The sequence below is a fragment of the Antedon bifida genome, chromosome 6 (assembly GCF_963402885.1).
Source record: "Antedon bifida chromosome 6, ecAntBifi1.1, whole genome shotgun sequence".
Classification (NCBI taxonomy): domain Eukaryota; kingdom Metazoa; phylum Echinodermata; class Crinoidea; order Comatulida; family Antedonidae; genus Antedon; species Antedon bifida.
The window spans coordinates 7,956-35,862 of NC_136231.1; the positions used below are offsets into that span (position 1 = coordinate 7,956).

The following is a 27,907-nucleotide window of genomic DNA, read 5'->3' on the forward strand; positions in this document are numbered from 1 at the left end:
TTTGCACCATTTTTACTACTAATGGGTAAATAATGCCATGACTTCATGATTTACAAATTATTTCTGAATGGCAGAAAAAGTACAACAAATTTTTTCAGAATTCATCTGTATGTACTACCACATTTTCATTAAAATAAAGTATTATATCTATGTATTCTCATGGCGTTAGCCCTTAACATGACTCCCCTGTAAAAGGAGACGTACAGCATATGAATCTCATTTATGTACCTAATTTCCAGACTTCTGCAAACTATTCTAAAGCTCTGTCTACACTATCAAAATAGTTTGAAAAAAAATGTGATGTGTCCAAATATGGTAGTAATATGCCCAAATATGGTAGTGATATGATCATCATCATGTCCATATATGGGCACATCACATTTTTTTGTCACGCAAATTTGATAGAGTTGACACTATAAAGTACAGCAAGTTTAAACAAATTTTAGTGGCGGTTTCATCGCTGTTGGTTGTGAACTGAATAAATAAAATTTACCCAGGTCAAGAGTTAATTCACATGCCTAAATTCCATGACTTTTGAACAGTTTTACACGACATTAAAACGAAATAATTAAAAAAAAGGATTAGACAGAGCTTTAGAGTGTCTATCTAAAGACATCAACTTCTAATGTTTAGCTACATTTTTTTGGTAACTCTGCAAATAAAACTGTTGTGTAGTGTATGCAGTTACTCTCAGTTTTAGTTAATTACTTAATTGCAATTTGGTTGTCTGTCTTCAGCATTGCATTCTTGATATGGTTTAAACTGTTGTGTAGTGTATGCAGTTACTCTCAGTTTTAGTTAATTACTTAATTGCAATTTGGTTGTCTGTCTTCAGCATTGCATTCTTGATATGGTTTAAACTGTTGTGTAGTGTATGCAGTTACTCTCAGTTTTAGTTAATTACTTAATTGCAATTTGGTTGTCTGTCTCCAGCATTGCATTCTTGATATGGTTGCGCACCGGTTTCTGAAACAAAATAAAAGTTTAATCTATTTTACTTTACTATTGAATACTATAGAATTCATTATTACAAACAATTTGGCATGCCACCTTTATTCATCACAGATGGATATAAAAAATGAAAACAAATGAAAACTGGAACTTCTTCGAAAACAAGATACGAATAAGTAACAACAAAGTTGTCAATACAGTCAACTCTCCCAATACCAGACTCTCTGAAAACCGGAAACTCTCCCAAAACCAGACTTTTTTAAATTGTTTTTAGTTGCTCAAAAGTCAACATAAGTGCTCTCGTGCATCTAGTTCCTTCCAGTTGTGTTTAGCTCCATGTTGACACAAGCTCACCTTAAAATCCCCCAGTATATTGTTTTTATTCCTGTTATATTAACTGGAATGTTTACCTTAGCAGGTGGAGAAGCCAATAGAGCTTCATCATTGAGTGGCGATGGAATTTGTTCAAAATCAACAAGTGGTTTTCTTTGATACTGCCTCCTATGCATATGGTCAACCTGACTGAGGTAGTATGTTCCAGGGCAAAGGTCATTTATTGAACCTTCTGGTGTGTAATTACCTGAAATGATTTAAATATTTCATTTTTGGAAATTTAAATTACTCATAAAAATAACACAAACATTGCTCATACATGATATAAATGTACAATCTGAAAGTTATTCAGAAAAGATAGTTCAATAAATCTCACTTCTTGTGCAGATTTTTCTTTCTATACCTTCCATGCTCTACAAATATTATATTAATTCATAAGAATTAAATCTTTATAATTTACATTTCCTTGATTACTTTGTTTATACTTTAATTTATTGCTTGAATTTAATCGGGTCGGGTCAGTTTTATATAAATATTACACAAAATAAATTGTATATCTTACACAAATGGTGAGTGCGCTCTCTATGGTCCATTAATGTAGTGAATTCCTCAGCACTAACACATGTTCTATTGTTTAGCCTATCTTGAAGATCATCTAAACTAGTCTTTAACGTATACAGTTTTGAGCCATCAGAAGCATCTGAGGTAACCTTGATGGAAAACATGGCTGCCGCTAGACCAGACCCATATGAAAACAAGCCAATCCTCTTGTTTACTAGATCAGCCAATGAAGTACTGTAAACATACAGTCGAATAATATAGGTTTTAGTAAAAATTCATTTATGTTAAGCTCTGTATACACTATCAAACCTAAACTCAATGTGACTAAAAAATATATTAGTGTATATTGCTTGAAAGATTTTTACATTTTGGTGTGTATATGTGAAGCACATAAAAGCAAAATGTAATTTAAATGCAGCTTAAGAATTCCTGGTCCTCTGGTATACCAACATCTTTCTCTGTTCCAAGGTGTAGAGGTTCCCACAATTTGAATTATATAATGATACAGTACATAGGAAATTATATTTTAAAATGTTAAAAAAGCACATACCTTGCTAAAACTGATGCTAAGCCCCCATACAGTGAAGGTGTATACATATTCCCTACATTATTTGCTATAAGCAGAGATGACTTGGTTTTGGTTTCAAATTGTTCTTTACTGCACTTCATACAAGCTTTCTCAATATCTTTATTGTGGAATGTGTCCTCAAGATTTACATCTCTACAAGAAATATATAAAGACATTTTAATCTGGCTGTGTTAGTTGTATATGTTTGATTTCTAATACATGATAGATGATTTTAAGGGGCCTCTAGGTCAGTAAGTCTACTGTATACAACTTAATCCATGGATTTCTGATTTCCAGACAATTCAGAAAACAGCCTCTAGTTATTTTTACATTCAGTTATGATGTGATTGCATTTATTGTACAGTATCTCTGTTTACTTTTAGAATTTTAAATGAAAATAATGTACCTGTATTCACTAAGACCAGCATAACGGCTTCCATCATTGGTGTCCGGGTTCAAATCTTGTAGGAAGTCATTGAAAATTAATCTTGCTACAGATTTCTGCACTAGTTTACAATATGGTGTATGGAAGCACATAAAATCAAAATGATCTAAAGAGATAGCTTCTTTCAAACAACCTACAGAACAATTTAACAAATATTGGACACACATGATCAATTAAATATTAAAAATAAAGAAAGTCGGGAAAAAATTTTCAATTTTAATTAAATAACCCTGTGTTTCAACCTTCAACCAATTGATGTACAGTACCATCAAACACCTAGTCAAGTGCTACTTAATGTGTGGTTTTTACTAGAGACGCAACACAATGATAAACTATTTGAAATGTCACTCGTCATTGGTCAATTGCATTGTGTCTACATTCTTGTGTTGCATCCCAACCACTCCCTGAAACCTCAACCTACAGTATCATCAATTGAAGACTAAAGACTATCCCGTCTCTGTGGTCAAGTAACTACAAACTATCTTCAAACTATGTCCTGATATATTCTCTCTCGTCGTTCTACTCATATCTGAGTACTCATGACCATTTTGATGAGGTGTCTCCATTCTTGCCGATCTTGAGCTTCATTGTAGCAACTGATTATTGGTCGGTTTGTAGCACCACTTATACCATCAATATATTACACTTTAATAAAAGGGCATGATAGTGAAGACGTGAGCTGGCATTTATCAATCTTTGTTCAAGTCAAGAATATTAAGCAGTGCCTAACATTGGAACTTTATTAAGCAAACTGATAAACATTAAATAATAAATTCAGCCCCTGGATAAAGAACAACGTATACTTCGTTTTGTTGACTTACTTTTCTTTACTTTATCACTGTAACATTTATAACATTTATCTAGAGCACCAAGGTAGCATTGCACTGATAGTTTTCCGTCGACTACTGGATATTCTGATTCTAAATTTGGCTTGAAAAAATCATACACATGTTCCATATGAACACCACGATGACCTATAGTAAAGAATGTCAAAATAAATGCATGTAAACTAGCACAACCAGCATGTTTTCCCCAACAAACTAGGTTCTGAATTTGAGGTATGACATGCCATGTGTGACAAAATGTTTTTTATTTTTTACAAATTTCAAGTAAAATCTCCGCTACAGATTAGTAAACTTATCAATCTGTGGGCCAAAATAGTGGTCATTTTTTAACCAAAATGATTATTTTTTAATATTTATTTACAAATATCGTATTTGTCTGGGTCTCCCGAAACACAGATATGACCATCCTGCCATGGGTTTCTCATGTAGCTACAACCTTACTTAACCTAACCTTAATATTTCTAATTAATGAGTAAATTATAAATCCTTCAAATGAAAGTCTTCTGACTGACCATACAGTAATTGTGTAAAGATTAGAAAGAAACTTAAATTTGTTTTATTCACCTCTTTCAAAGATTAGAGGTGCATTTTCACCTATCAACATTGCCAGAGCGCCACCACCACCAGTTGGTCTAGCATTGCCTTTGGCATATACTGCAATATCTCCAGTTACCACCATTGCATAACGACCTAAAATGGGTGAAATATCACATTTGTAAAAAATCATTAGCCACTTTTTAAAAATATTTTTAGAAAGCAAGCGTTCTATGGTTTACTAACAGCCACATTAATTTGCATAATGAAATTTGAATTACAGTCTATGATACCTGTACCAAGATCCGTATGACGGTCAACTATCTAGTACATTATTAATATTGTAATCAAATTTCTTTCATAGCAATATACATAACACTGGTCTATCTGAAGATCATCGGCAAACAGCAAACTAATGGTTAGAAAGGAAGGTCATTGATCAAAATAAGCATAATTGATGATACAAAATTAATAATTTTATTATAAATAATGTAATACTAACCATCCCATGAGCTAGATTCAATCCAGTTGATAGAATTGAAGAGGGCTGATGTACCACCAAAACAAGCGTTCAAAGTATCTACACCTTCCAGATCACTGTTTCCAGACTTTTTGAACAATTGCATTAAAACAGTCTTTACGCTTTTAGATTTGTCAATAATAGTTTCTGTTCCCACTTCTAGCCTGCCTATAGTATTATATGAAAGTTGATTGCGTTCCATCAGACGCTGAACGACTGTTAAACATAGTGAATTAATGTCCTCTCTGTCGGTACAAAATCCCATTTTAGATTGGCCTAATCCAATTGTATATTTCCCTGTTGATACTCCATCAGAAACTTCAAGATCCCTCTGGTCTACATACTGTGCAGGGAAATACACTTCCATTGCTATAATACCCACATCATTTGGCCAGTGAGATTTGTTATTTAACATTGTTGTATTATTTGCCATTTTCCTGACAAAAAAAAAAGAATTAATTGTGATGCAATGCTGTGTAAAATGTGGTAATAGACACCAGCTGTCAAAACACCCGTTAATGTAGAACCACTAATGTAGTAAAACCTCTAGCTAATGTAGAAACACCAATAGCTTATTAAACATCAGCTAATATAGAACGTTCAACAGCTAATGTAGCATCTGTAATGGAAATTGCCTCACAGATACTGTTACTATTGCCAGCAAATGTAGAAAATATTATACAGTATATTTTACAAACGTTTATCAGTATATCACCACTCGCAACAACTGACTTTAAAAAACCACATCCCTACATTTTATTAAATATTAGCAATTGTAACAGAACAGGCCTAGTTATAAGTTACTTTGACAGAAAATGATGATTTAATAATATTAAAGACCCACCATCACCACTGCACACAGTGGATGAATGTTTTTAAATTGGTTAAGTTTAAGAGGTGCAAAAGTGCATTATTAATTATATTATCTACCAAATATCTTATATGTGGCTAGCCTATAGATAGTATAGCCTAGAGGCTTACTGTACATTAATATGTGGTGTAGGCCGGCCTAGAGGCTAAGCATAGAAAGTAGTAGCTAGGGCCGGTAAACAGACAATCGGGGCCAAGAATGATCGGGGCCATCATAGAGACGATTGGGTCCATTTTTTATGTGCCCGATAGTCTTAACATTGGGCCCGATAGCCAAGTGTATCGTTTGTAAATCCGTTCCATTATAGTTTAAAATTGAGTTCTCGGCAAACAAACAATTTATAATATTAATGTTGGGTGTGTAGAAAGCGACGACCTCGAATTGGACGACCCCAACGACCCGGGCGACCTCGAATTGAACGACCTAGAATTGGACGACCCATAACACGAAACCGAAGACCCCTATAGCCTAGCCTAGGCCTTATAGCGTGGTATAACATCCCGAAGCCGAACATAGCCAAAGATCTTTAAACCATACCTTATTTAATACTCGCAAGCAAGCAATTGATTGAAAAAATACAGAAATATCGCAATTTGATACTGAATGTGTCGACACGAACAAACGAACAGATATGGAACGCCAAGGGTGCATCATTAAAACTGCATTCGGCTCGATTAGCACACGAAATATCATAAACATGGCAACCCAGGTCAAAACGGCCCTTTTTTCAGCGGCGGGTAAGGTTTGACCGTATACAATGCATATGTGAAATGTAAAGCATTCTTATGGCCCTCCCCATGCACATGTTCGCAACACGCTGCTGCTTGGTAGGCCTATATATAGTGTTTGTTATAAGAAGACGAGATGTAATTATACGTCCATGGTTTAACCATGTAATGTATAATATTTATTTCTTTTTAATTTCTTTTTAATATGTTTGTCGAAATACCAATGACCAACCAATGACCAATCCACTGAGCAAACCTTACCCGCCGCTGAAAAAGGGGCCGTTTTGACCTGGTTTGCCATGTTTATGATATTTCGTGTGCTAATTGAGTCGAATGCAGTTTTAATGATGCACTCTTGGCGTTCCATATCTGTTCGTTTGTTCGTTTCGACACATTCAGTATCAAATGGCGATATTTCTGTATTTTTTCAATCAATTGCTTTTGCTTGCGAGTATTATATAAGGTATGGTTTAAAGATCTTTGGCTATGTTCGGCTTCGGGATGTTATACCACACTTAGGCCTAACGCCTAGGCTAGGCTAGGCTATAGGGGTCGTCGGTTTCGTGTTATGGGTCGTCCAATTCTAGGTCGTCCAATTCGAGGTCGCCCGGGTCGTTGGGGTCGTCCAATTCGAGGTCGTCGCTTTCTACACACCCATTAATGTTAGCCATTATGTGCGATTAATAAAGATATGAATTATGATAGAAAATTATTAGATTAATGTTATGCGCGATTTGAACGATTTGCGCAATTTAAAATTGCGCAAAGAATTTTTGCGCAATTTGAAATTGCGCTGCACAATTTGTAAATTGCGCAAGATAGTTCTTGAAAACGAACTGTTTGTTTATTTTTATTATTGTACTCATTTGTTGTTGAGAATGGTACCGAAAGGTCGATCTTTTTTGTCACTAAATTTAATTTTTAAGTTAAATAGTAAACGTCTAATAATTTGTAACAATTATTGTTTCTAAAAAAAATGCAATCGTTATTAGTATTATTAATCGTCATTAGTACTGATATTTGAATTGAAATTATTATATTACTATTGGTATTTATTTATGCCTTCTCCTCATATTACGTGTGAATATGGTATTTTATAGAACCATTGGGAATTCGAGATTTTTTTTTATTCGGAAAAAAAAATTCGGGAGGGAGGCTCCCGGGAGGGTAAGGAAATGCGATATTATCTTTAATTTTAAATCATTCTTAGAAATCACTATAAAAATATGGGTGTGCATGATTTCACAATCTGTCGAAAAAACTTGCGCAATTTGCAGATTACTTGCGCAATTTAATACGTTGCAATTGGATTGCGCAAGGATTTCGTGCATAACATTAATATTAAATAAAGGTGGCGTAAAGCTTTAAAAAAAACCACCACATTTTGTCATTTGGTAACTGTATATCTGTGTCTACTATTGCATTTTTTTGGCAAAGAGAGAAATTGAAATTGAGTCCTTTTTTTTTAGCATAAATGAATTATTTGTTTGTTTTTTTTATTTTATTGTATTTGGTATAGGCCTAGCCTAGAAAAATAATGTTTGGTGAACAATTGTAAATCCAATTCGTTTTCGTGGACCCAATCGTCTTCCCTTTATTTTTATAATGGGTCCGATCGTCTAATTATATTGGGCCCGAACGTCCACACAGTTGAGCCCGAACATCCCCCACAAAGTTAGGCCCGCCGAACATTCGCACGCGTTTGTACCCGATCGTCTAACCCCGATGATGGTCTGTCAATCCTAGCTAGGCCTAGGCCTAGTAGGGCCTAGCTTAACTAGCTAGAGCTAAGCCTACTACTAGGCCTAGCTAGGCCCGGCCCTATAATAGGGCCTAACCAAATTAAGATTTTATTATCATTTATCTTACAATATTATTTTCTGAAGAATTGTAGGCTATGCTTAGAATAGAAGGTAATCTGTCTAGTTACCAAAACATCCCACGTTTTCCGATGAGCGACCTCTACGTCGTACATATCTCCTTATTATCATTTTACACGTGATTTCACATCACGTGAGTTTCAGAACCAGTTTCGATAACGCTTGTGTTATAACCAATTTGATTGGACAATACAATACAGAGGAAAATAATATATGTCATTTGTTTTCTATTGTACAAGCTTTGTATATTAAATTGAAATAGTAGGTTTTATGATCAAAACTTTAAGTTTCATTGTTTTTAATACTGTGTAAATATATATTGTTATAATAGATCCGTTTCTGTCTAAACACACCTTCAAATATTTCTACCAATCACAATACGTTTAACTGATTGTTGTCGCTGATACACACACTCGCACGTGATTCCCTGTGGTTGAGTTGTTGGATTCATTGTGTTGAATTTATTGTGTTTGATTAGGTTGTTGAAGTAGGACCAGTCATGAAATTCTTCATATTTACTGTCTTTATTGCAGCAGGTAAGAGTACTGTTCTACTGAATTGATAAAGTTGATTGATAAGTAAAATTAGCTTATAGCCTACATCTTCTACTACTACTAAAATAATAATTAATACTAATAATTTAGTTAACTTACTTAAATAACTAAAACACTAGCCTAGCCTAGTTAATCAATCAACAGTATGCAAATTTTAATATGGACACCTGTGCTGTGTGTGGGATCCTGCTGTGTGTGTGGGGTCATGCCATAATGTCAAAAAAGGTGTGGTATTGGATGTTTACAAAGTGATGCATAATTTAAATCTGTATAAATGAATGATCATGCATCGATCAGCACAAACCCCAATCCCCCTCGCCCCATCCTGACTCTCACTCGACTCATAATAATGACTTTTTCCGAATGGGTGGAGAACCAGCAATATGATTGGTCTCAGTTAATAAAATTGCTCCTACTTACAAATACATTTTTGCAGTATACATCATATGCCTATTTATATAAATTAAACATTTTGGGAGTTTACGAATGTTGACGCATTTTAACTTAAGATAAGGTAAGATAACTTTTATTGATCCTCAAAAAGGAAATTCATTGCTTGTCATAAAAAAAGTATACACAATATAAATACAATAAAAGGATAGAACAACCATTCATAAAAAAACATCGAAAAAAGACATCAAAAAGTATAATTGGAAACGCCGAAAAAATACAAAATAAGTTCAGTTATTATCTTCTTGACTTCCTGTTGTACTGGATGATACCGGAGGGGATAAAGGATTATCACAAAATACCACGGGCAATCTGCATTTCGATCTTTATCAGAGGTGCGTCGCACATTTTAGGCGTGGGTTTGAAAATGTTTTTATCCTAAACCAAAATTTCGGAAGATTTTGTTAATAATATTCAGAAAATTTTGTTAATATTCGGGAGATTTGATTAAAATTTGGGAGGCCTCCCAGAGAAATTGGTAGAGTTGGTCATCTAAGAGTTAATTGTCTTTCTTTATTAGTATTATATTTTACTGGATATTATGCACATTCAATTCAATTCAATAGAACATTACTCAATTCTTAACAGGAGACAGACTTAATTTAGGTCATGCCAAAACATAACAACCAAAATCACATGATTGTTGATTTCACCGATATGCGATTGATAATATGTAGCACAGAGTATTTTAATCCACCTTATCTACAGTACTTTAAATATACCAGGGACCTAAAACTGATTTTTGGATGCTACTGATATAGATAAGTAGATTAAAAGGTTACAAACTTTTCTTAATTAGTCTGTACTGCACAGTTTGATTCTGTACTACTGTAAACTTAATGCCATTCTTTAGAGAAAACAAATTGTACTGTATGTGAATTAAATATTATAGTAAGAGAGGATAGCAACTAACCGGGAAAACATATGCGGGACTGTTTACACGGTTCATCCCGGGTTGACTTGATGGTGAATACATTCCGCATCACTTACCCGAATGGTTCAGCGACTCGGGTAACTTTTTATGTCGTTTACACCGGCCTGTATTTCTGTGTCCCATGTATGACTCAGTTTAGACAATTCCGGATCAACTCTGAATTTTTTTTTCTTTGATTGTATTTGAAGCTGCTGCTGTGAAGTTTGATTCATCTCGATGCGCACATGGCCCTGAGTATTGGTGTAAGACCAGGAACAGTGCTCAACAATGTGGAGCTATCCAATACTGTACAGATAATGCATGGCCTAAAGTCTCTCTGACTAATGTGAGTATACTTCACCAACAGAGTGGGGAATAGGGTGTTGTTTCACCAGCCCAGGGACACCCCACATTCCTTTGAAAACTATAAAATATGTGTAACTGCGCTAAGGCTGCGTTATGGGAGTATGTTTCTATTCACGTTTGATCCACAAATAACCAGGTTAATAATATTATTAAGCGCTTCGAGACTTGTGCATGAACTGCTATATAAGAATGACATATTATTTTATTATTACATTTACATTATTATTATTATTTTTTTCTAGGATGTCTGTACAGATTGCAAGAACTTTGTTGGCGACATTCAGAATATGTTAGAAAATACAACAGTACAGGTATTAGGGGTTAGGGTTAGGGTGATCATAATTTATGATTTAAGGTTTACACAACCTTGTTTGATAACATGATATTTAATGGTATGTATCCCCAGATTTCGAGTGGCTGATACAATTAATTTGAAGTAATTATGCATGTTATTTATTATACTATTTCATCGTATTATTTATTAATTGTTTTTTTTTTTCAGACTGAGATTCTCAATGAAATAAAGATGATATGTGCTGATTTAGGCCCATATGCTGACGATTGTAGTAGCCTTGTAGACCAATATGGAACTATAGTAATCAGTCTCTTAGTGTCTGAGTTGGTATGTAAATTTTAAAATGGTTATGAAATGAAAATTTTGACATTATCTAGAATGCTGGATAAAAAAGATTTAGGTTTGTGATGATGAGTGTTTGGCAGAAATGGAAACTCCCCATGTGTACACAGTTATACTGTGTACACTGGACCTACGGTTTGTAGCCAAGAAGAGTTGTTCCACCACCAGGACTAGGAGCAAGTCGGCCTCAAACTCATGCCGATATTGTTGGCTCTTTAGGTACATCCAACTACGCCCATGCCTTAAGTGCTCGGCCATATGACAGGTTACTGTAGATATCTACAGTATGTTTATGCTATTATGTGAGATGTTTATTGTACTGAATATTATAAGGAAAGAAAGAAACATTAAACTTAAGGAAGTAAACTCAAAAGCAAATATATCCCCAAATGTATTCACATTTCACATCCGGTACTTTTCTAATGCAATAATATTCAATTTTAGGACCCAGCAAGCGTTTGTGGAACTGTTGGTTTCTGTAGTGGCAAATATCTAAAAGTAGTAAGTTTTTATGGTATTATTTCATTTTCATTTCATTTATTTAGTCAATTTAAAAACATGATAAAACAATACAAATAAACATAACAAAACCCATTAACATTTTATAGAGACTATAAACTAGGAACTGAAAGTATTTTACATTTAAATTTCCTTGTTGTTTTAAGTTGTTAACAAGGTCCGACCCTGAGGAAAATAATGTTTACAATATATTGCACAATATTACATAATGCTTTATTGCAAGCATGTCAAGTTTGAATCGTTTAGTTTATTATTTTCTTTCTGTTTCTCATTTACTTTATTGCAAGCATGTCAAGTTTAGATCGTTTAGTTTATTATTTTCTTTCTGTTTCTCATTTACTTTTTGTATCAATCAAATGTTAGATTTAAGTATGGTTTTTATTAATATTTAATTCATTGTATGTTGTTGACTACAGGGCAGTAACCTTTGCAGCGACTGCGAAGCATTCTTTGGCGATGTACAGGGACTTTTGAAAAATACCACTATTCAGGTAAAACTACACTTACAATGTATCAAATACAATTAAGGTTGTTTTACCAGCAAGTTTTACTGGTATATACTGATTTCAACCGGTATTTAAAATGGTGTTTAAAAAAATATAACATGAAATAAACACTTGTTGTTAGTAGAGAATTGTAGGCTATATTTTGATACAATACAACACTATAGATGCATTTTTATATTTATTCTCTGTACCTCTCTTTAATTTTCTGGAATTACTAGAACACTGTAAATGAATTTTTATACCAGCATTTAGTAATGTAATGTTGTATGTTATTTAAATGAGCACAGTATAATTTGTGTAGTAAACACAATATGTACATTATTCATTCAATTTCCTGGTACAATAAGGAAACTACATACTAATTTTTTTGATATGCAATGAAACCATTACCACATGGTATTATATTCTTTCAAATTAAACAAGTGGTACTTGAAACAATAAAAATGATATATTATATCTCCTTTTATACTTGATAAACTCTAAAATAAAAGAAGTGAAACAAGTTGGTTTCCAACAATTACTGTAAATGGTGCCCTTTATGACCTTACTGGATTAAAGAGTAAAAAGAGGCTTATTATAGAGAGGAAATAATAGATACTGTAGGGGCTGGGACAAGAATTTACGGGAAATCTACCTCTGATATACATTATATTTATAAAATATAATAGTGGAAATCAATAAATTACTATTCAACATAGCTAATGGTAAAATGCTATTATTAAGCTGAATTTTACATTAATAATCGCCACCCTTGTAATATAACCTAACCCTCATTAATCATGAAAGAATATGGCAACCAACAAAATAGAACATTGAGTGCATTGTCTTTCATAAAATGATTTCAATTTGTTACTGAAATTTATTTATTACCATGCACATGTTTTACTCATGGATAAGGACAATTTGTCAATTATCCTATGTTTTGAAAATTAGCCTACAGTACAACTACATCCATTGTGTAAAAATAAATATATAATATTTATTTTAAGAAAATAAGATGCATAAACATCTATATTTTTGTTTTATTTAGCAAGAAATCGACAACTTTATTTTCACAACATGTCAACAGCTAGGCATCAAAGCAGCAGACTGCAGTTTAGTCATTGCTTTCGCCCCTCAAGTCTTTGACTTCCTGGCAACTGAACTGGATCCAAAAACAGTGTGCTCCGCCATCTCTTTCTGTCAGAGCTCTCTTTTGAGCAGATTTAACAGTGTTAACTTCCAGGTACTTCAAACATCTTTAATGACATTGATAAAATGCTATAGTAAAATGAAATTGAACCGGGATAACCAAAATTACCATATTTGGGCACATCACACTTTTTTTGTCTTAGTGTAGACAGAGCTTAAGGGTTTTCCATACCGAAGTGCATGTTACATTTTGTAAGATTTTTGTACATGTGAATCGGGTGTTAATTTAGAATCGATGATATACCTTAAATTATATTTTCAATAATATATTCCATGCTACTGTACAAACTGTAAATAATTTGTGTCGTTTACTGTGCAATATGCGTTTATCTATAATGTATTCCTCAATGTACAGTATGGTGTATAATTAATGTACAGTATGGTGTATAATTAATGTACAGTATGGTGTATAATTAATGTACAGTATGGTGTATAATTAATGTACAGTATGGTGTATAATTAATGTACAGTATGGTGTATAATTAATGTTGATGTTCAATATGTTTTAACAGGCAGGAGATATGTGTGCTGATTGCAAGGCTTTCTTCGCGGATTCTGAAGCTATGCTGAAAAATACAACTGTTCAGGTACGGTACTGCAAATTATTTTTACTTAATTTAAGTTTTTTTTTTTACTTTAATTACGTTTAACAATAAATCTAACTAAAATAATGATTAGAAAAAAAAATAGTAAAAAACTAAAAATTAAAAAAAATTATTATAAAAATCAAGAAACCGTACAAAACAACTACATTCACTAATACAAAAATATCAATATATATATGTAAAATGTAAAATATCAGTATCATACAATATTCACAATTTATGAATTAAAAATGGGTAACTTTATTATTGTATTCATATATTATCATTGTTACTGTTAACAATCAATTCTATAGTCTATATTGCATTCATAACTTAGGTATAAAATATATATTATTAAATTCAGTAGTTGCTTTCGGTTTTGATTTAATTAAACCGCTAAGAGATAATTATAGATAATTAAGTCTCATTATTCCTGCTTTTACTTTAGAATGAGCTGAAACAAGATTTACTTCCAGTTTGTAACTATTTAGGTACTTACGAAGAAGAGTGTAAACTTGCAATCGAAAGTTTCTTACCTACCATCCTCAATACAGTGGCTGGTTATCTGGTGAGTAAATATACAATTTATTCATTTGCTTTTAAGGGCCCATGTTTCCACATCCAAACTATCGCAAAATAGACTTTTGATCAAGTCTTATTTTTACAAAGCATTTTATGGCAAGTATATCCTGTAATCAAATTTGAGAATTTTTAAAGATATATTCTGCCCTGAATAAATAATGTTTTTGTTGAATACAGTATTCAGTATTTTTTCATGTTTTGTGGTGACAATACATCTTTAAAATGTTGTTCCCTGTATACAGTATTTTTAAAAAGATTTTTATTTCTTACAGGATCCTGCTACAGCTTGCCCAGCAATTGGTTTCTGTCCAAGCATTGAAGTTAAACACGAACTGAAAACTAACCAGTTGGAAGCGGTTAATGCTGTAAGACTTTTTGAACCTATACCCTTTTCACATCTGCATAAATTGTTACAACTTGTTGGTTTGATCTTGCGATTTATTGCACGTTTTCATACATGTTTGTATACAAACCGGGAGTTTCAGGAAATAGCATAGTTGCACACTTTGATTACTATGATTGGTCAGTTTAATACCAGGGCAATACACGCAGAACAAAAAAAAATCATCATTGTGTTTTTTGGGAGATTTTCCACAAAATTGTCTTCACACTATTCAAACCTGGTTACAAGTTGTTACTTTTTGCAGGTGTGAAAAAGATATTAGTGTGTATAAGTCATAAAAACCTCAACAGTTTTAGAAAGTTTTCCATCTATAATAATGGAATATACCATAATTTTACTTTTATATCATTTTGGTATAAGAATAAATATTATAAACAAAAACTGATAATAAAAGAAAACAAAATTAAAATAAAAATGGAAAGCAAGCCTCTGGAAGTAAAATTTCTGATCAAGAGAGCACAGGAAGCTCTGTATATACTATCAAACATTATGTGACAAAAAAGTGTGATATGTCCAAATATGGTAGTGATATGCCCAAATATGGTAGTGATATGACATCATCATGTCCATATATGGGCACATCACATGTTTTTGTCACATAAAGTTTGATAGTGTAGATACGACTATTTTATTCTATATTTTCAGGATCCATGTACTGATTGCAAGGCTTTCTTTGGTGATGTTAAAACTGTACTTATGAATGAAACTAATGAGGTTTGTCTAATTCCAAAGTGTAAATTTAGTGCATTTCATTAATTGTCTAAGGCTCTGTCTACACTGTCAAACAAGTGCGATGTGTCTAAATATGGTAGTGATATGCTTAAATATTGTATTGATAGGACATCATCATGTCCATATATGGGCACATCACTTCTTTTTTTTCCACATAAAGTTTAATAGTGTTGCCAGAGCTTAGTAGATTGTTATTATTCCACCATGATTGGTGTAGACAGAGCTTAGTAGATTGTTATTATTCCACCATGATTGGTGTAGACAGAGCTTTAGGCTAACATGCAACATTTTGTGCATGGAAGTCTGAATTTAATTCAGAATATTGTTTTTAGATTATCACACTCTTTAAATCATGTAGTCGTATCATACTGTACTACAATCGGGAATTAATATGTTGCCATATTCACCAATCAAACTTATGCAAAAAAATTGAAATTTCTTTTATCTAAAAGTGATTACAAACTTAAGTATATCTTTAAATAATGGTTGACTTGAAACTTGAAAGTGAAATTACTCACTTATGTGTTATTTGTAAATGGATTGGAGGGAAATTGTGCTATAACTAAGCTATACAGTATTTATGGAATGGTATGAATAATGTAATTTAATTCATATTATCTTTTATTTTATGTAGGAAACAATTATAAATGCATTGAAGACTTTGTGTGCAGATCTAGGCTCATATGCAGCTGAGTGCAGTACCTTAGTTGATCAATATGGTAAAACAGTCATCTCATTACTTGCTTCATCACTGGTAAGTATTATCCTTTATTCAAAATTTATATATGTAATTGGCTTTTTAAGCTCTGCCTACACTATCGAACTTTATGTGACAAAAAATGCGATGTGCCCTTATATGGACACGATGACATCATATCACTACCATATTTAGGCACATCATACTTTTTTGTCAGATAAAGTGTGAGCTTAAAGCTCTGTCTACACTATCAAACTAGTCACTTAAAGTTTGATGGTGTTGAAAATATGTCCACACTATCCATTTTAATCATGAAAGCAGTTATGATTATCAACAAGGTACAATTTCCATAAAATATGTTATCTTTACAGGATGCTTCAGTAGTATGTAAAGATATTGGGTTTTGTTCTGCTGGTGGATTGCTCAAATTGGTTAGTATTAATATACAATATAACAAATCTTTATCTATGAAAAATGATGGTGTGTTTGGAGTATGCAAGTTTCATAGTTTTATTCATTCTTTTGGTTGATGATGCATAAAATGATGTGCAAAACTCAACCCTGCTATCTAGTACCAAGTGCATCAAAATGGACTTGTCAATTGTATGACCCACTACGACCCCCAGGAGAGGTGCGTCATTTGTCCGATGTGCGTCATATCTTATGAATACCATGACGCACCTGTGTCGAAAAAGTGACTTGCCTTTAGGTTACCATGACACATCCATTTTGACGCACTGTGACTGATGTTCATGATATGGTTGGTGGTAAATCGACGGACATTGAGACACCATTTTTCGTTGATGTGGCGTACCATTTAGGTGTTTTGATGCACCCCAGCATCAATAAGTATCTGTAAATGACACATCCATGGTGCACCTCTCCCGAGGTCGTATGGTGGGTCATACAATTGACAAGTCCATTATGATGTACTTGGTACTAGATAGCAAGGATGAGTTTTGCGCATCATTTTATGTACTTTATCATCAACCAAAAGAATGAATAAAACTTGCATACTCCAAACACACCATCATTGTTTAGAATATCTGTTTAAAATACATGTTTGACATCTATTAAAAATGCTTGCACAATAATATTGTGATTTACTTTCTAAAGACTGGGGACATGTGTACAGATTGTGAGGCTTTCTTTGGTGATGTTGATGCTATTTTACAGAATACCACTATCCAGGTATAGTTTTAGTTTTGATTACCAGTTTTGATGTTTGAGTAATACAAGTATATTAGTATTACTCAAACAAAGACTTTTAATATTCCAAACACAAAAGTTACTTTATTTTAGAAATGACTTTGTCAAAAGTTGGGTTGAGTTGAGTTGTGATCTTAGTCTAAGACTAAGCCACATCAACCATACAATTGACTACCATATACTCCAGGTATAATCCCACTTCCGGTCTAATCCCACCCCCTGCTTTATGTCAGATTTCACAAACAAGCATATCCCCGGGTATAGTCCCAGTATTGACTTTTGGTCTGGATGTAGGCCTCTCTCTAGCCAGGATGGGATTATACCAGAGGATATACGGTATTTGGAATTACCCATGCATATGGAAAATATTTTGGCCTTTTTTTCAGAAGTACCTTTTTTCATCATGCGCTTGCTTATTTAGATTTAATTACATGCTTAAAAATGTTACTGTATGAATATTTCTTGTTTAATCCATATAGAAAGAGCTGGAGGATGAGTTAAAGAATGTGTGTGATCTGTTTGGAACTGAAGCAGACCAGTGTAAAACGTACATAGACACCTATGGACCAATAGTCTTCTCTCTTCTTGCATCATATGTTGATCCCAAAACTGTCTGTACTGCTATTCAATTCTGTCCAGCATCCTTCGTCAATGCTATTGTGAGTAATTATCATTCAATCTTGTATGTTTGATCCTTCATTATTTTTTAATTTGGTGTATTTAAATTACCATTGTATTTTGTACACAAAGGGTAATTCATTCATACGATGACGTCATGTTGCCGGCAACCAGATTCATTCATGATCCATTTATTCTACAAATTAAGTCTGGACTATGACTGATTTTGGTTATTTAACCTATTCATTCATGCATATTTTTTTTGTTCTGTGTTTTATTTGTTTTCTATGTGTTCTGATATGACTAAAACATATGGTGAGAGTCAATAAAAAATGTTCATTCTTATATGCTTATTGCGCTCTAAACATAAATACTCCCATAATGCAGCTAGTAATCAGTGCAAAGTTGTGCCTAAGGATACAAGCAATGTGGTGGGAGTTGGATTCAAGCGTGGAAGTTCATTTTAGTCAGACAAATTATTAAAGAAAAATAATATATTATATTATTTTTCTTTTCTTAGAATGTGAAGACTTCAGGAGACATGTGTAATATGTGCAAAAAAACTGCCAGTGAAATTGATGCCTACCTTAACAACCCTGTCATTCAGGTAAAATAAAATCACTGATCACCTTTTTGGTATAAATCCATCTATTTTCAACAGTTAATATTCTACATTAATTTATCACACAATAATCATTAATCAAATAATCAAAATAAATCACTTTGGTTTATCAAATACTGTGGGTTGCATACTTTAAAATACTCATTGACTGGTTTATTATATGTGTACAGAAATCTATTGAAGAAGCCCTGGACATTGCTTGTAACTCTGTGACCTCAATAGCTGAAGAGTGCAAGGCAGTGGTGGATCTTATAGTTCCAAAAGTTCTTGTGGAATTGGCAACTTTATTGGTAAGTTCCTTGTTCAAGATTAAAGAAATGTTAGTGGTTCACTTTAAAATGGATATTCATTTTTCTTGGCATAATTAAGAAAATAAAACAACAAAGAAAAATACATAAATTGCAAAAGGCAATACCTTAAAAACTATTAAAAATGCAGAAACGCCATAGGCCCTGTAAAATACAGTTAAACTTTGTTAACTATTCAATTATACTATTTGTTGTAGTTCATAACAAACTGTGCAGAAGAGATTTAGCAACGGAATTCTAAAATTCTCCTTGATACAACAAGCCCTATTCTATTTGATAGTGCATTCCTGTTCTTACAGATTTTTCTTTTTACAATTGCTAATCTGCACAGTTTTAAACTGTTAAACATTAATACTAATTACAAAATCATCTAGACTCTTATAATTATACAAGCCTTGCCATAGCCCTGAATTTATATATCTTTGATAAATTTCTTTGTTTTTAGGAACCAGACACATTCTGTTCATTATTTGGTTTCTGTTCTTCTCAAAAAAACAAAGTGGTATGTACTTTTTAAGTGAAAGAAACATTTGATAGGAAATATAAGAATAATATTAATATTCCATTCTGTTCACATGTTTTCTATTTAAAGTATAAAAGTTTCATTATATACTAAGGAGTTATGTAGCCGACTGCTTAGGACACTTGACTGAGACAAGGATTCAATCCCCGACAACTTCCAGTCTACTCAGCTGTAAATGAGTACCTGGTTGAAAATACTAGGAAGGATAAGGCAGCATGGAAAGAAACACCACCCTATCACATAATGCCGAGGCTTAGTAAAATGAGCTCCTAACAGCTCATTACCCTATGTTTAGAAAAATGAATACAGGAATTGCCTACCTATTTACTATAATTTTTAATATAGTATCGGATACTGCCACCTTTTCCATACAACAAATAGTTTGTTCATAGCATTTCTGTTTCTAAAATATTTATTTGTTTTGTAGATTACCATGGTAACCATGAAATTGGCAACCCCAAGTAAGTTTTTAAAAGTTATGATTGTTAATTGTAAAACAGGCTGCATTTGTAAAAGTTTAGAAACTTTGGATTGGTGTACTTGAAATTAGCCTATGCTATGTTAGCACAGGTATTCAACACCTCAAATGAACTGTGTTTTCTTTCTATTTCTAGTTAAACAAGTTGAAAACAAAAATCTGGTTGCTCTGACAAATGTTGTAAGTTGTAGTTATATTATATAATTATTTTATTTTTTACCTTATAGTTTGTTTTCTCTTGATTGTTCAAATGCTCAAATCATTTAAATTAATGTAGTAATTTTATATTTTTGTAGGTTCCTGCAATAAAGATGAGCCAAGGAAAACCAGTAGACACAAAAGTAACCGATTCCACCATTTGTCAAGTTTGTGAAGAAGTTGCGCAAGCTCTTGAAGGTTTACTAACAGAAAACTCAACTGAGGTATTAGTTCATTTGTAAATGTTTGTAAAATACATGTATCTGCAAAAATCCCCAGAATGCATTATTGTGAATGTCTAGTTTTCATATATAGTAATGATATTAATAATAGTTCATTCGTAGCGCATATAACCTAGCTCTCAATGCACTGTGCATGTTAAATTTAAATGAATGAAAAACTTGTTTGAAATGGAAAGACTTCAACTGGGTCTTGAAAGAGTTTAGGTTAGTACTGATGGAAATTGGCAGAGTATAATTGTTTTCGTAGCAGAAATACAAAAAACAATATTATAAAACCATTATAAATTTTATTCTGATTTTATAATTTTTACTGTATTTACATTCATGATCAACCTGGAATTTAAATAAAATCAAACAGTACGATGTACAAAAGTTCACTGATTTCATCTTTGGAACTATGCAAGTAGTATCTATGTAAATTTGTTCTCTTCCTTTTCAGACTGATATAGTAAATGCTGTTGAGAAAGTATGCGACATCCTGCCTTCAGAATTTAAGACTGAATGTAATGCTTTAGTGACGCAGTATGGCGCTGTTTTAATTGAACTTTTAGTTCAATCTGTCCCACCATCTAAATTATGTTCCGATTTGCACCTGTGTTCTAGTAAAGGTAAATATCAATTTACAAAATAGGTGAAAAATAACCATACTGATGCTTGCAACCTCAACAACAGATTAAAAAATATTGAAGGATGAAGATAAAAGGTTGTGTTTATACAACACCCTTCTTACTTTACACGCCTACTATATGTATATGTGGGTTTTCACAGACGAAGGTCAATCCCCTAAACCGAGCTGTTTATACTTGAATATTTAACTGCCGTGTTGTGAACAGGAAGGTCAGTCACAGCTAACTGTCTGCTGTATTCTCACCTTTATTACATACAGAGGGCAACTTACCCCAGAGGTCACTTTAAAAGGCTACTTCATCTCACCAACCGGCCAAATTTGGTGGGTTCTCAAGTAGCCTTTCCAGGCGATTTTGTAATTACACGTAATCCTTTTCTCTTTCTGTTCCGTTTATACTACACCCCAAATGGGAACCAAATAGCCAGGTTTTCCTTATACCATTATGCAGTATTTCATAGGTCCCTGTGAATCAATAACTGATTTTGTCATGTAATATGTACTTTAGATTTCTTATTCTTGTTTGTCAATCACATTTGTAATATATGATTATAATTTATTTATTTAATAGAAATGATTTTGTCTGCATCTGAACAATGTACTTTGTGTGAATATGTAATTAAGACACTGGACTCAATGATCTCGGAAAATTCCACGGATGTAAGATTTTATTTTTTATGAAATTTAAAAACAGTTCAAACTTGTATGCAGTGTATACATGTATGATCCAGAGCATTTGTACATAGGACCAATAACATCAAGACAGTTCAAACTTGTATGCAGTGTATACATGTATGATCGAGAGCATTTGTACATAGGACCAATAACATCAAGACAGTTCAAACTTGTATGCAGTGTATACATGTATGATCCAGAGCATTTGTACATAGGACCAATAACATCAAAACAGTTCAAACTTGTATGCAGTGTATACATGCATGATCCAGAGCATTTGTACATAGGACCAATAACATCAAAACAGTTCAAACTTGTATGCAGTGTATACATGTATGATCCAGAGCATTTGTACATAGGACCAATAACATCAAGGAATTCTGAATTGAGTTAAAAACATTTCTTTATTTGATACGATGAAACAAAACATTAAAAATAAAGATTGCTAATAAGGTTTTTTTCCTTTTAATTTAGCAAGAAATTATAAATGCCCTTGACAAAGTTTGCAGCTACCTACCAAAAACTATAGCAGCTGATTGCGAGGATTTTGTCAACACTTACACACCACAAATCTTAGGAATCATAAGAGAGCTATCACCTGACCAAGTGTGTACAGCCCTAGGCCTCTGTACCTCAAAAGGTAATGACATTATTTTACTTTTATCTTTTAATAAAATAATGTCTTTATAGAAATCATTATTATTTGTACATTTGTCTGTTGTATTCTACATTGCAAAAAGAGATACTTATTTTATGTTGTAAACATTCTTAAGCTCTGTCTACAAACTAGTTTGAAAAAAAAGTTTGATGTGCCCGAATATGGTAGTGATATGTGGCAATGAAATGATATCATCATGTCTATGGTCACATTACATTTTTTGTTAGTTTGCCCTACTCTGACGCAAAGCTACTCCACAGTCCACAAACAATTACAATTCTAAAGCTCTGTCTACACTATAAAAATATTTTGACAAATAAGTGTGACGTTCCCAAATATGGTGGTAATATGCTTAAATATGGTAGTGATATGACATCATCATGTCCATATATGGGCACATCACATTTTTCTGTCAAACTATTTTGATAGTGTAGACAGACCTTTTTTTTATAACTTTACTATTGAATATTTGAATTACTTTTCTAAAATATTAATGCAAATTTGGCCATATGTGTAATTAAAATTACACATATACTGCTGTATACTGAAGACATAAATGTTTCATTTTATACTTTCTTTGTTGTTTAGTTGTAAAGAATGTTGATGCATCTGCTGAGTGCGTTCTATGTGAATTTGTCATGCAGGAGCTGGACACTATACTTTCTGAGAATTCTACCGAGGTAAAGTTTTCTTGATCTTCAATCAATCAACAGTTTACAGGATCTTGGCTCTTGTGATAAGCCTTATTGCAGCTCAAACGAAACTATACTGAGATTGGGTGCTGTAACATCAACAGGGGCTGAATTTGAAACAAAACACTGGTGGTAAAACTCCTACTCATAACAAGAGATGTGCACATAGCCATATATGTACATTTGACCTCCATGTCCTTACCCGAGTAGACTTATTCTACCACCAGAACTATGGTTGAAGAGAGACTTGAACTTGTGCTGATACTAGGACTTTGGTTTGGCGCCTCTGCCTTAACCACTCGGCCACTCGACTCGATCTTGTCATGTTCTCGGTTTTAAATTCCACATTTTTCACTAACAAAAAGTAATCAGTTTTACTTTAATTACCTATATGTTTTTTTAATGTTTGTTTACAGCAAGAAATCATAAATGCTTTGGAAAAAGTTTGCTCTTTACTACCAAACACCCTACAAGCTGACTGCGACAGTTTAGTCAAGCAGTATGGCCCAGAAATAATTGAGCTGCTGAAAAGTCAATCACCAGATACCATCTGCACTTCTATTGGTCTTTGTGGAGCTAGTAAGTTGCACCCCAAATGCAATTCTTAGTGTGAAAGCTTAAAATGTCCGTTTTGGCTTATATTATATATAGTTTCATAGTAGGCACAGTTTTACTAACTTTATTGGGTAGAAACACATTCAAACAACTCCTCAAATTCCACATTTTTAATTTGCTCTTTCAACATTAACATTTTGCTCTTTTAAAAATATCTTTCTGTTGAATGTTCAGCACTTGCATTTTGCGCTATATTAAATTACTCAATTGTAATTTTGTTTTTACAATCTTGATCTTTACCTTCGATCACAGTGAATCATGATCATGCCTTTTACTTTTGGAATCCATCCAAATATAAAGCAATGGGTCCTGTGTCAATAGTGATTGTACAATAAAGTACTTCGTACTCTATTCAAAAGGAGAAAGGGATCTGGTGTGATGATCATGATCCCAGGCTTCCTCTGAAAGAACCGTCTTGAACAGAAGAGGTCAGTTATTATAAAGAAATAAATCTGAATTATTTCTCCCTCTTTCCTCAGAACCAAAAGTTACTGCTTCAGGCGTTTGCATACTTTGTGAATTTGTCATGACAACAGTGGATAAATATCTTGCAGAAAATTCTACCGAGGTAAACAATGTCATTAGCACTTGTTCTGAATTTCAGCCACTTAATAGGTTATTTCTTAGATAGCCAATTCAACAGCCAAACAACCCCATCCAATTTTCAAATATACAGTCCGATTACTGTGAGATTTACAATTAAAAAAATAGTGACTGTAGTCATTATTGATAAAACACTCAAATCGTTAATGTATAAGAAACAGAATGCTGTCTTGTAGCTTTGAACTACTTGTATTTATTTCATATCTATCAACCATTCTTGAACTGTACAATTAAAAAAATATACACTATTAAAAATGGAAGTAGCATCTTTTAACAATAGAACACATTATTCAATAAAATGTATGCATTCTGAAAAAAAAATCCGGTGACACTGGTGGATTAAACTGCTCATAATGTGGCTTTTGCAGATAACAAAAATATATAGTATATGTATTCTATTGTTTTCATGATTTTCTAAAAAACATGCATAAAAGTACAAAGTAGATGGCAGTTAACATTTCTGCAAAGTACCACAAAGATTGTTTCTTAAAATTTTTAATATTTTGTGTGCAAATTTCCAACTTATTATTTCATTTTAATGTAAACAGGCTGAAATTAAGAAAGTTTTGGTTGAAGTTTGTAACATCTTACCAACAACCATCACTGCTGACTGCATTACCTTTGTTAATAAATATTCGGATACTATCATCCAACTCATTTTGAATGACATTGATCCAGTAAATGTATGCAAAGAACTTACACTGTGTACTGATAGTGTTGCTGTTCAACAACTTAAAGGTATGGTGTGTACAATTGTACCATAGGAAAAAATGCTTATAAATTTTCAGCTCAGTAATCCAAAATTTAAAGGGTTGAATTTTACATTGAGTCAAACGTTTTGAGCTTTTGCTGGTTATAACCCAGGACAGCTGATCATTCACCTGCTTTGTTAAGCTCTGTCTTCACTATCAAACATTATGTGACAAAAGAATGAGATGTGCCCATATATAGACATGATGATGTCATATCACTACCATATTTAAGCATACCACTGCCATATTTGGACACATCACACTACTTTTGTCAAACTAGTGTGATAGTGTAGACAGAACTTTATGCAATCAATAAGATAACGCATTCATTACAAACATTATAAATTATACTGCTGTTCTTTGGCCTCCACAGTAACCAGTGACGAGACCTGCGATTTATGCAAAATGGTGGTGATGTACGGTGATAAATACTTAGTGGAAAACTCAACCGTTGCTGAAGTAGTTAAGATATTGCATTCAGTGTGCGATGTGTTTGAAGGAGATTACAGAAGCAAGGTATATATATTATTTGTTATAGTATTCTTAAAATATTTAAAAGGAATTAATTTTAGTATACTAATGTTTAAATGTAATTTGCTCTGGAAAAAGAACTGGTATTTTGCACAGAATGAAATGTGAAGGAACATAATTAATTTAAGAAAAACCAAATTTGTTTTTATACAGTGTCAAAGCATTGTGGTAGAATATGGTCCAGCTATTCCAGCGCTTATTGCACAGTTAACGTCTCCAACCAAAGTCTGTCAGGTAAGGTATCAAATTATTATATTACTACATTTAAATCTTTATTGGTCTGAACATGCTTGAGGTAGAATATGGTCCTGAATTTTTCTTTGTAGAAAATGGAGCTTTGTCAGACTGGTGAAATGCTTGGTCAGAAGGAATGTACATTTGGACCATCATACTGGTGTGCCAGCATGAAGAATGCACAGAAATGCAATGTATGTTTATCCATAAATGTTATTGTTTTTATCCGGTAATGTTTTAAATGAGAAATAAAGACTGTATGCATTGTTCATTTTATATTTTGGAGTTGAATCCAGCAAAAAAGGTTAACAACCATCTTACATTGTGTAGAATGGTCCCCAATTGCAAATCTATCCCAAATTTGAGGAAAAATGTTTTTCAGATTACTGTCACTTTTTAACTTGTATTTAAAATGTTTTATTTTTGTTCCTGTTATTGTCAACAAACACATACTGTAGATGTTTTAAAACAGTGCTCAGATTTACTTTGCCACTTCAGTTCTTGTGCTTACAAACTTAAGCTCTTTCTACATTATCAAACTAGTTTGACAAAAAAGCTGTGATATACCCAAATATAGCAGTGATATGACTTCATTATGTCCATATGAGCAAATCAAATTTGTTTGTCACATAAAGTTTGATAGTGTAAACAGAGCTTTAGTAATGTAGTGGATGACGACTTAAACTATAAACGTTTCCTTTTTTTTTCACAGGCTGTTGTTCACTGCAAGAATCATGTGTGGAATTAAACAAATATAAAGCAAAATTGTTCTAAAAACAAGACTGATGACTAGAGAAAAGAATTAAAAGAAATTGAACTAAATAATTGCACTTCAATGCACCATTGCAGCTGTATATTTGCAGCTTACTCACCAGCGGTTTTTGTAGCAATAATATGTTTTGGTAATAAGTACTAATATATACAATAAAAAAATAGAATAGGGATAAAATTAATTATCTTATTTACTGAAATAGCCGTAAGTTTTTGAAATATGATGAAGGCGTTTCTTGCTTGTTTGTAAATTTCTGTAATCTTTAAAAAGTGTGTATAAATGTGTGATCATACAAATACCCATTAGCATAATTTTTGTTTCTTTTTTACTTAAAATTATATTTGATCTTATTATGAACACTGGAGTATAAATTTAAATTTTTGTGGCAATAGTTTTTGTCAAATAAAAGTGTTAAAACTCGTCTAATACTTTATTATTTATTCACCTTAATGCGCGGTCATTAGTTAATAAAATGTCTGAACTAAGGCACATCGCATCGAAGACCAAAGCTACTGTTATATCCATCAGCGAGTCGTGGCTGGACGAATCCATCACCGATAACGAGATCAAAATTGATGGATATACAGCGCTCAGGAAGGACAGAAACCGGTCTGGTGGTGGAGTTTGTATCTACGTAAAAAATGAACGCGCCTTCACACGTAGAAATGATCTGGATATCGACGATTTTGAAGCAATATGGATAAATATATATCTGCCTCGTTCAAAGGAAATTGTGATTGGTACATGCTACCGCCCACCAAAACAGAATGTAACTTTATTTCAGAACAACTTTGAAGAAACTGTATCAAAAATCAAAGAGAGTAGTGAAATTTATATTCTTGGTGACTTTAACATATGTACTTTAAATATTAATCCAGTATCGCAAAGATATAATGATTGCCTTATAAGAAATGGTTTTAGTAATGTTATTAAGGATATAACTAGAATAGGAAAAGAAAAAAGCTCATGTTTGGACCACATTGTTACTAATGTACAAAATAATGTGAAGCAATCTGGAGTAATTAACATTGGCCTTAGTGACCATTTTCTTATTTATTGCACTAGAAAAATACCTAAGTCTCATGTTCATAAAAATGAACACAACTCCGCAAAATTACGATCTTTAAAAAACTATAATGTAAATAACTATCTTGAAACACTTAACGATATCGATTGGTCTGT

The 27,907-nt window shown here is 32.8% G+C and overlaps 2 protein-coding genes across 3 annotated transcripts; one reads left to right on the forward strand and one right to left on the reverse strand.

Annotated features, from left to right (window-relative positions):
* LOC144845878 (hydroxymethylglutaryl-CoA synthase 1-like) lies at positions 1-8,327 on the reverse strand. Its single transcript, XM_078703360.1, has 9 exons — positions 8,226-8,327; positions 4,740-5,194; positions 4,268-4,393; positions 3,680-3,832; positions 2,820-2,991; positions 2,396-2,566; positions 1,847-2,079; positions 1,362-1,531; positions 1-966 (listed from the first exon to the last, which is right to left on the reverse strand). The coding sequence occupies exons 2-9, from the start codon at positions 5,188-5,190 to the stop codon at positions 901-903; spliced, it is 1,542 nt and encodes a 513-aa protein (XP_078559486.1). The 5' UTR covers positions 5,191-5,194; positions 8,226-8,327; the 3' UTR covers positions 1-900.
* Positions 8,328-8,636: 309 nt separating this feature from the next.
* LOC144845567 (uncharacterized) lies at positions 8,637-27,153 on the forward strand. 2 transcript variants are annotated; one of them, XM_078702986.1, is made up of 32 exons: positions 8,637-8,772; positions 10,363-10,499; positions 10,762-10,830; positions 11,022-11,141; positions 11,601-11,657; positions 12,092-12,166; positions 13,212-13,406; positions 13,885-13,959; positions 14,405-14,524; positions 14,811-14,903; positions 15,587-15,655; positions 16,308-16,427; positions 16,742-16,801; positions 17,487-17,561; positions 18,059-18,238; positions 18,718-18,804; positions 18,990-19,109; positions 19,573-19,629; positions 20,078-20,111; positions 20,265-20,308; positions 20,425-20,550; positions 21,008-21,176; positions 21,765-21,853; positions 22,343-22,508; positions 23,115-23,206; positions 23,635-23,797; positions 24,313-24,401; positions 24,985-25,174; positions 25,562-25,704; positions 25,873-25,953; positions 26,046-26,147; positions 26,666-27,153. In XM_078702986.1, exons 1-32 carry the CDS (start codon positions 8,736-8,738, stop codon positions 26,699-26,701), a joined length of 3,270 nt encoding a protein of 1,089 aa, XP_078559112.1. In that variant the 5' UTR covers positions 8,637-8,735; the 3' UTR covers positions 26,702-27,153. The 2 variants fall into 2 exon arrangements, with proteins under 2 accessions (XP_078559112.1, XP_078559113.1); XM_078702987.1 differs by lacking the exon at positions 17,487-17,561.
* Positions 27,154-27,907: the final 754 nt, after the last annotated feature.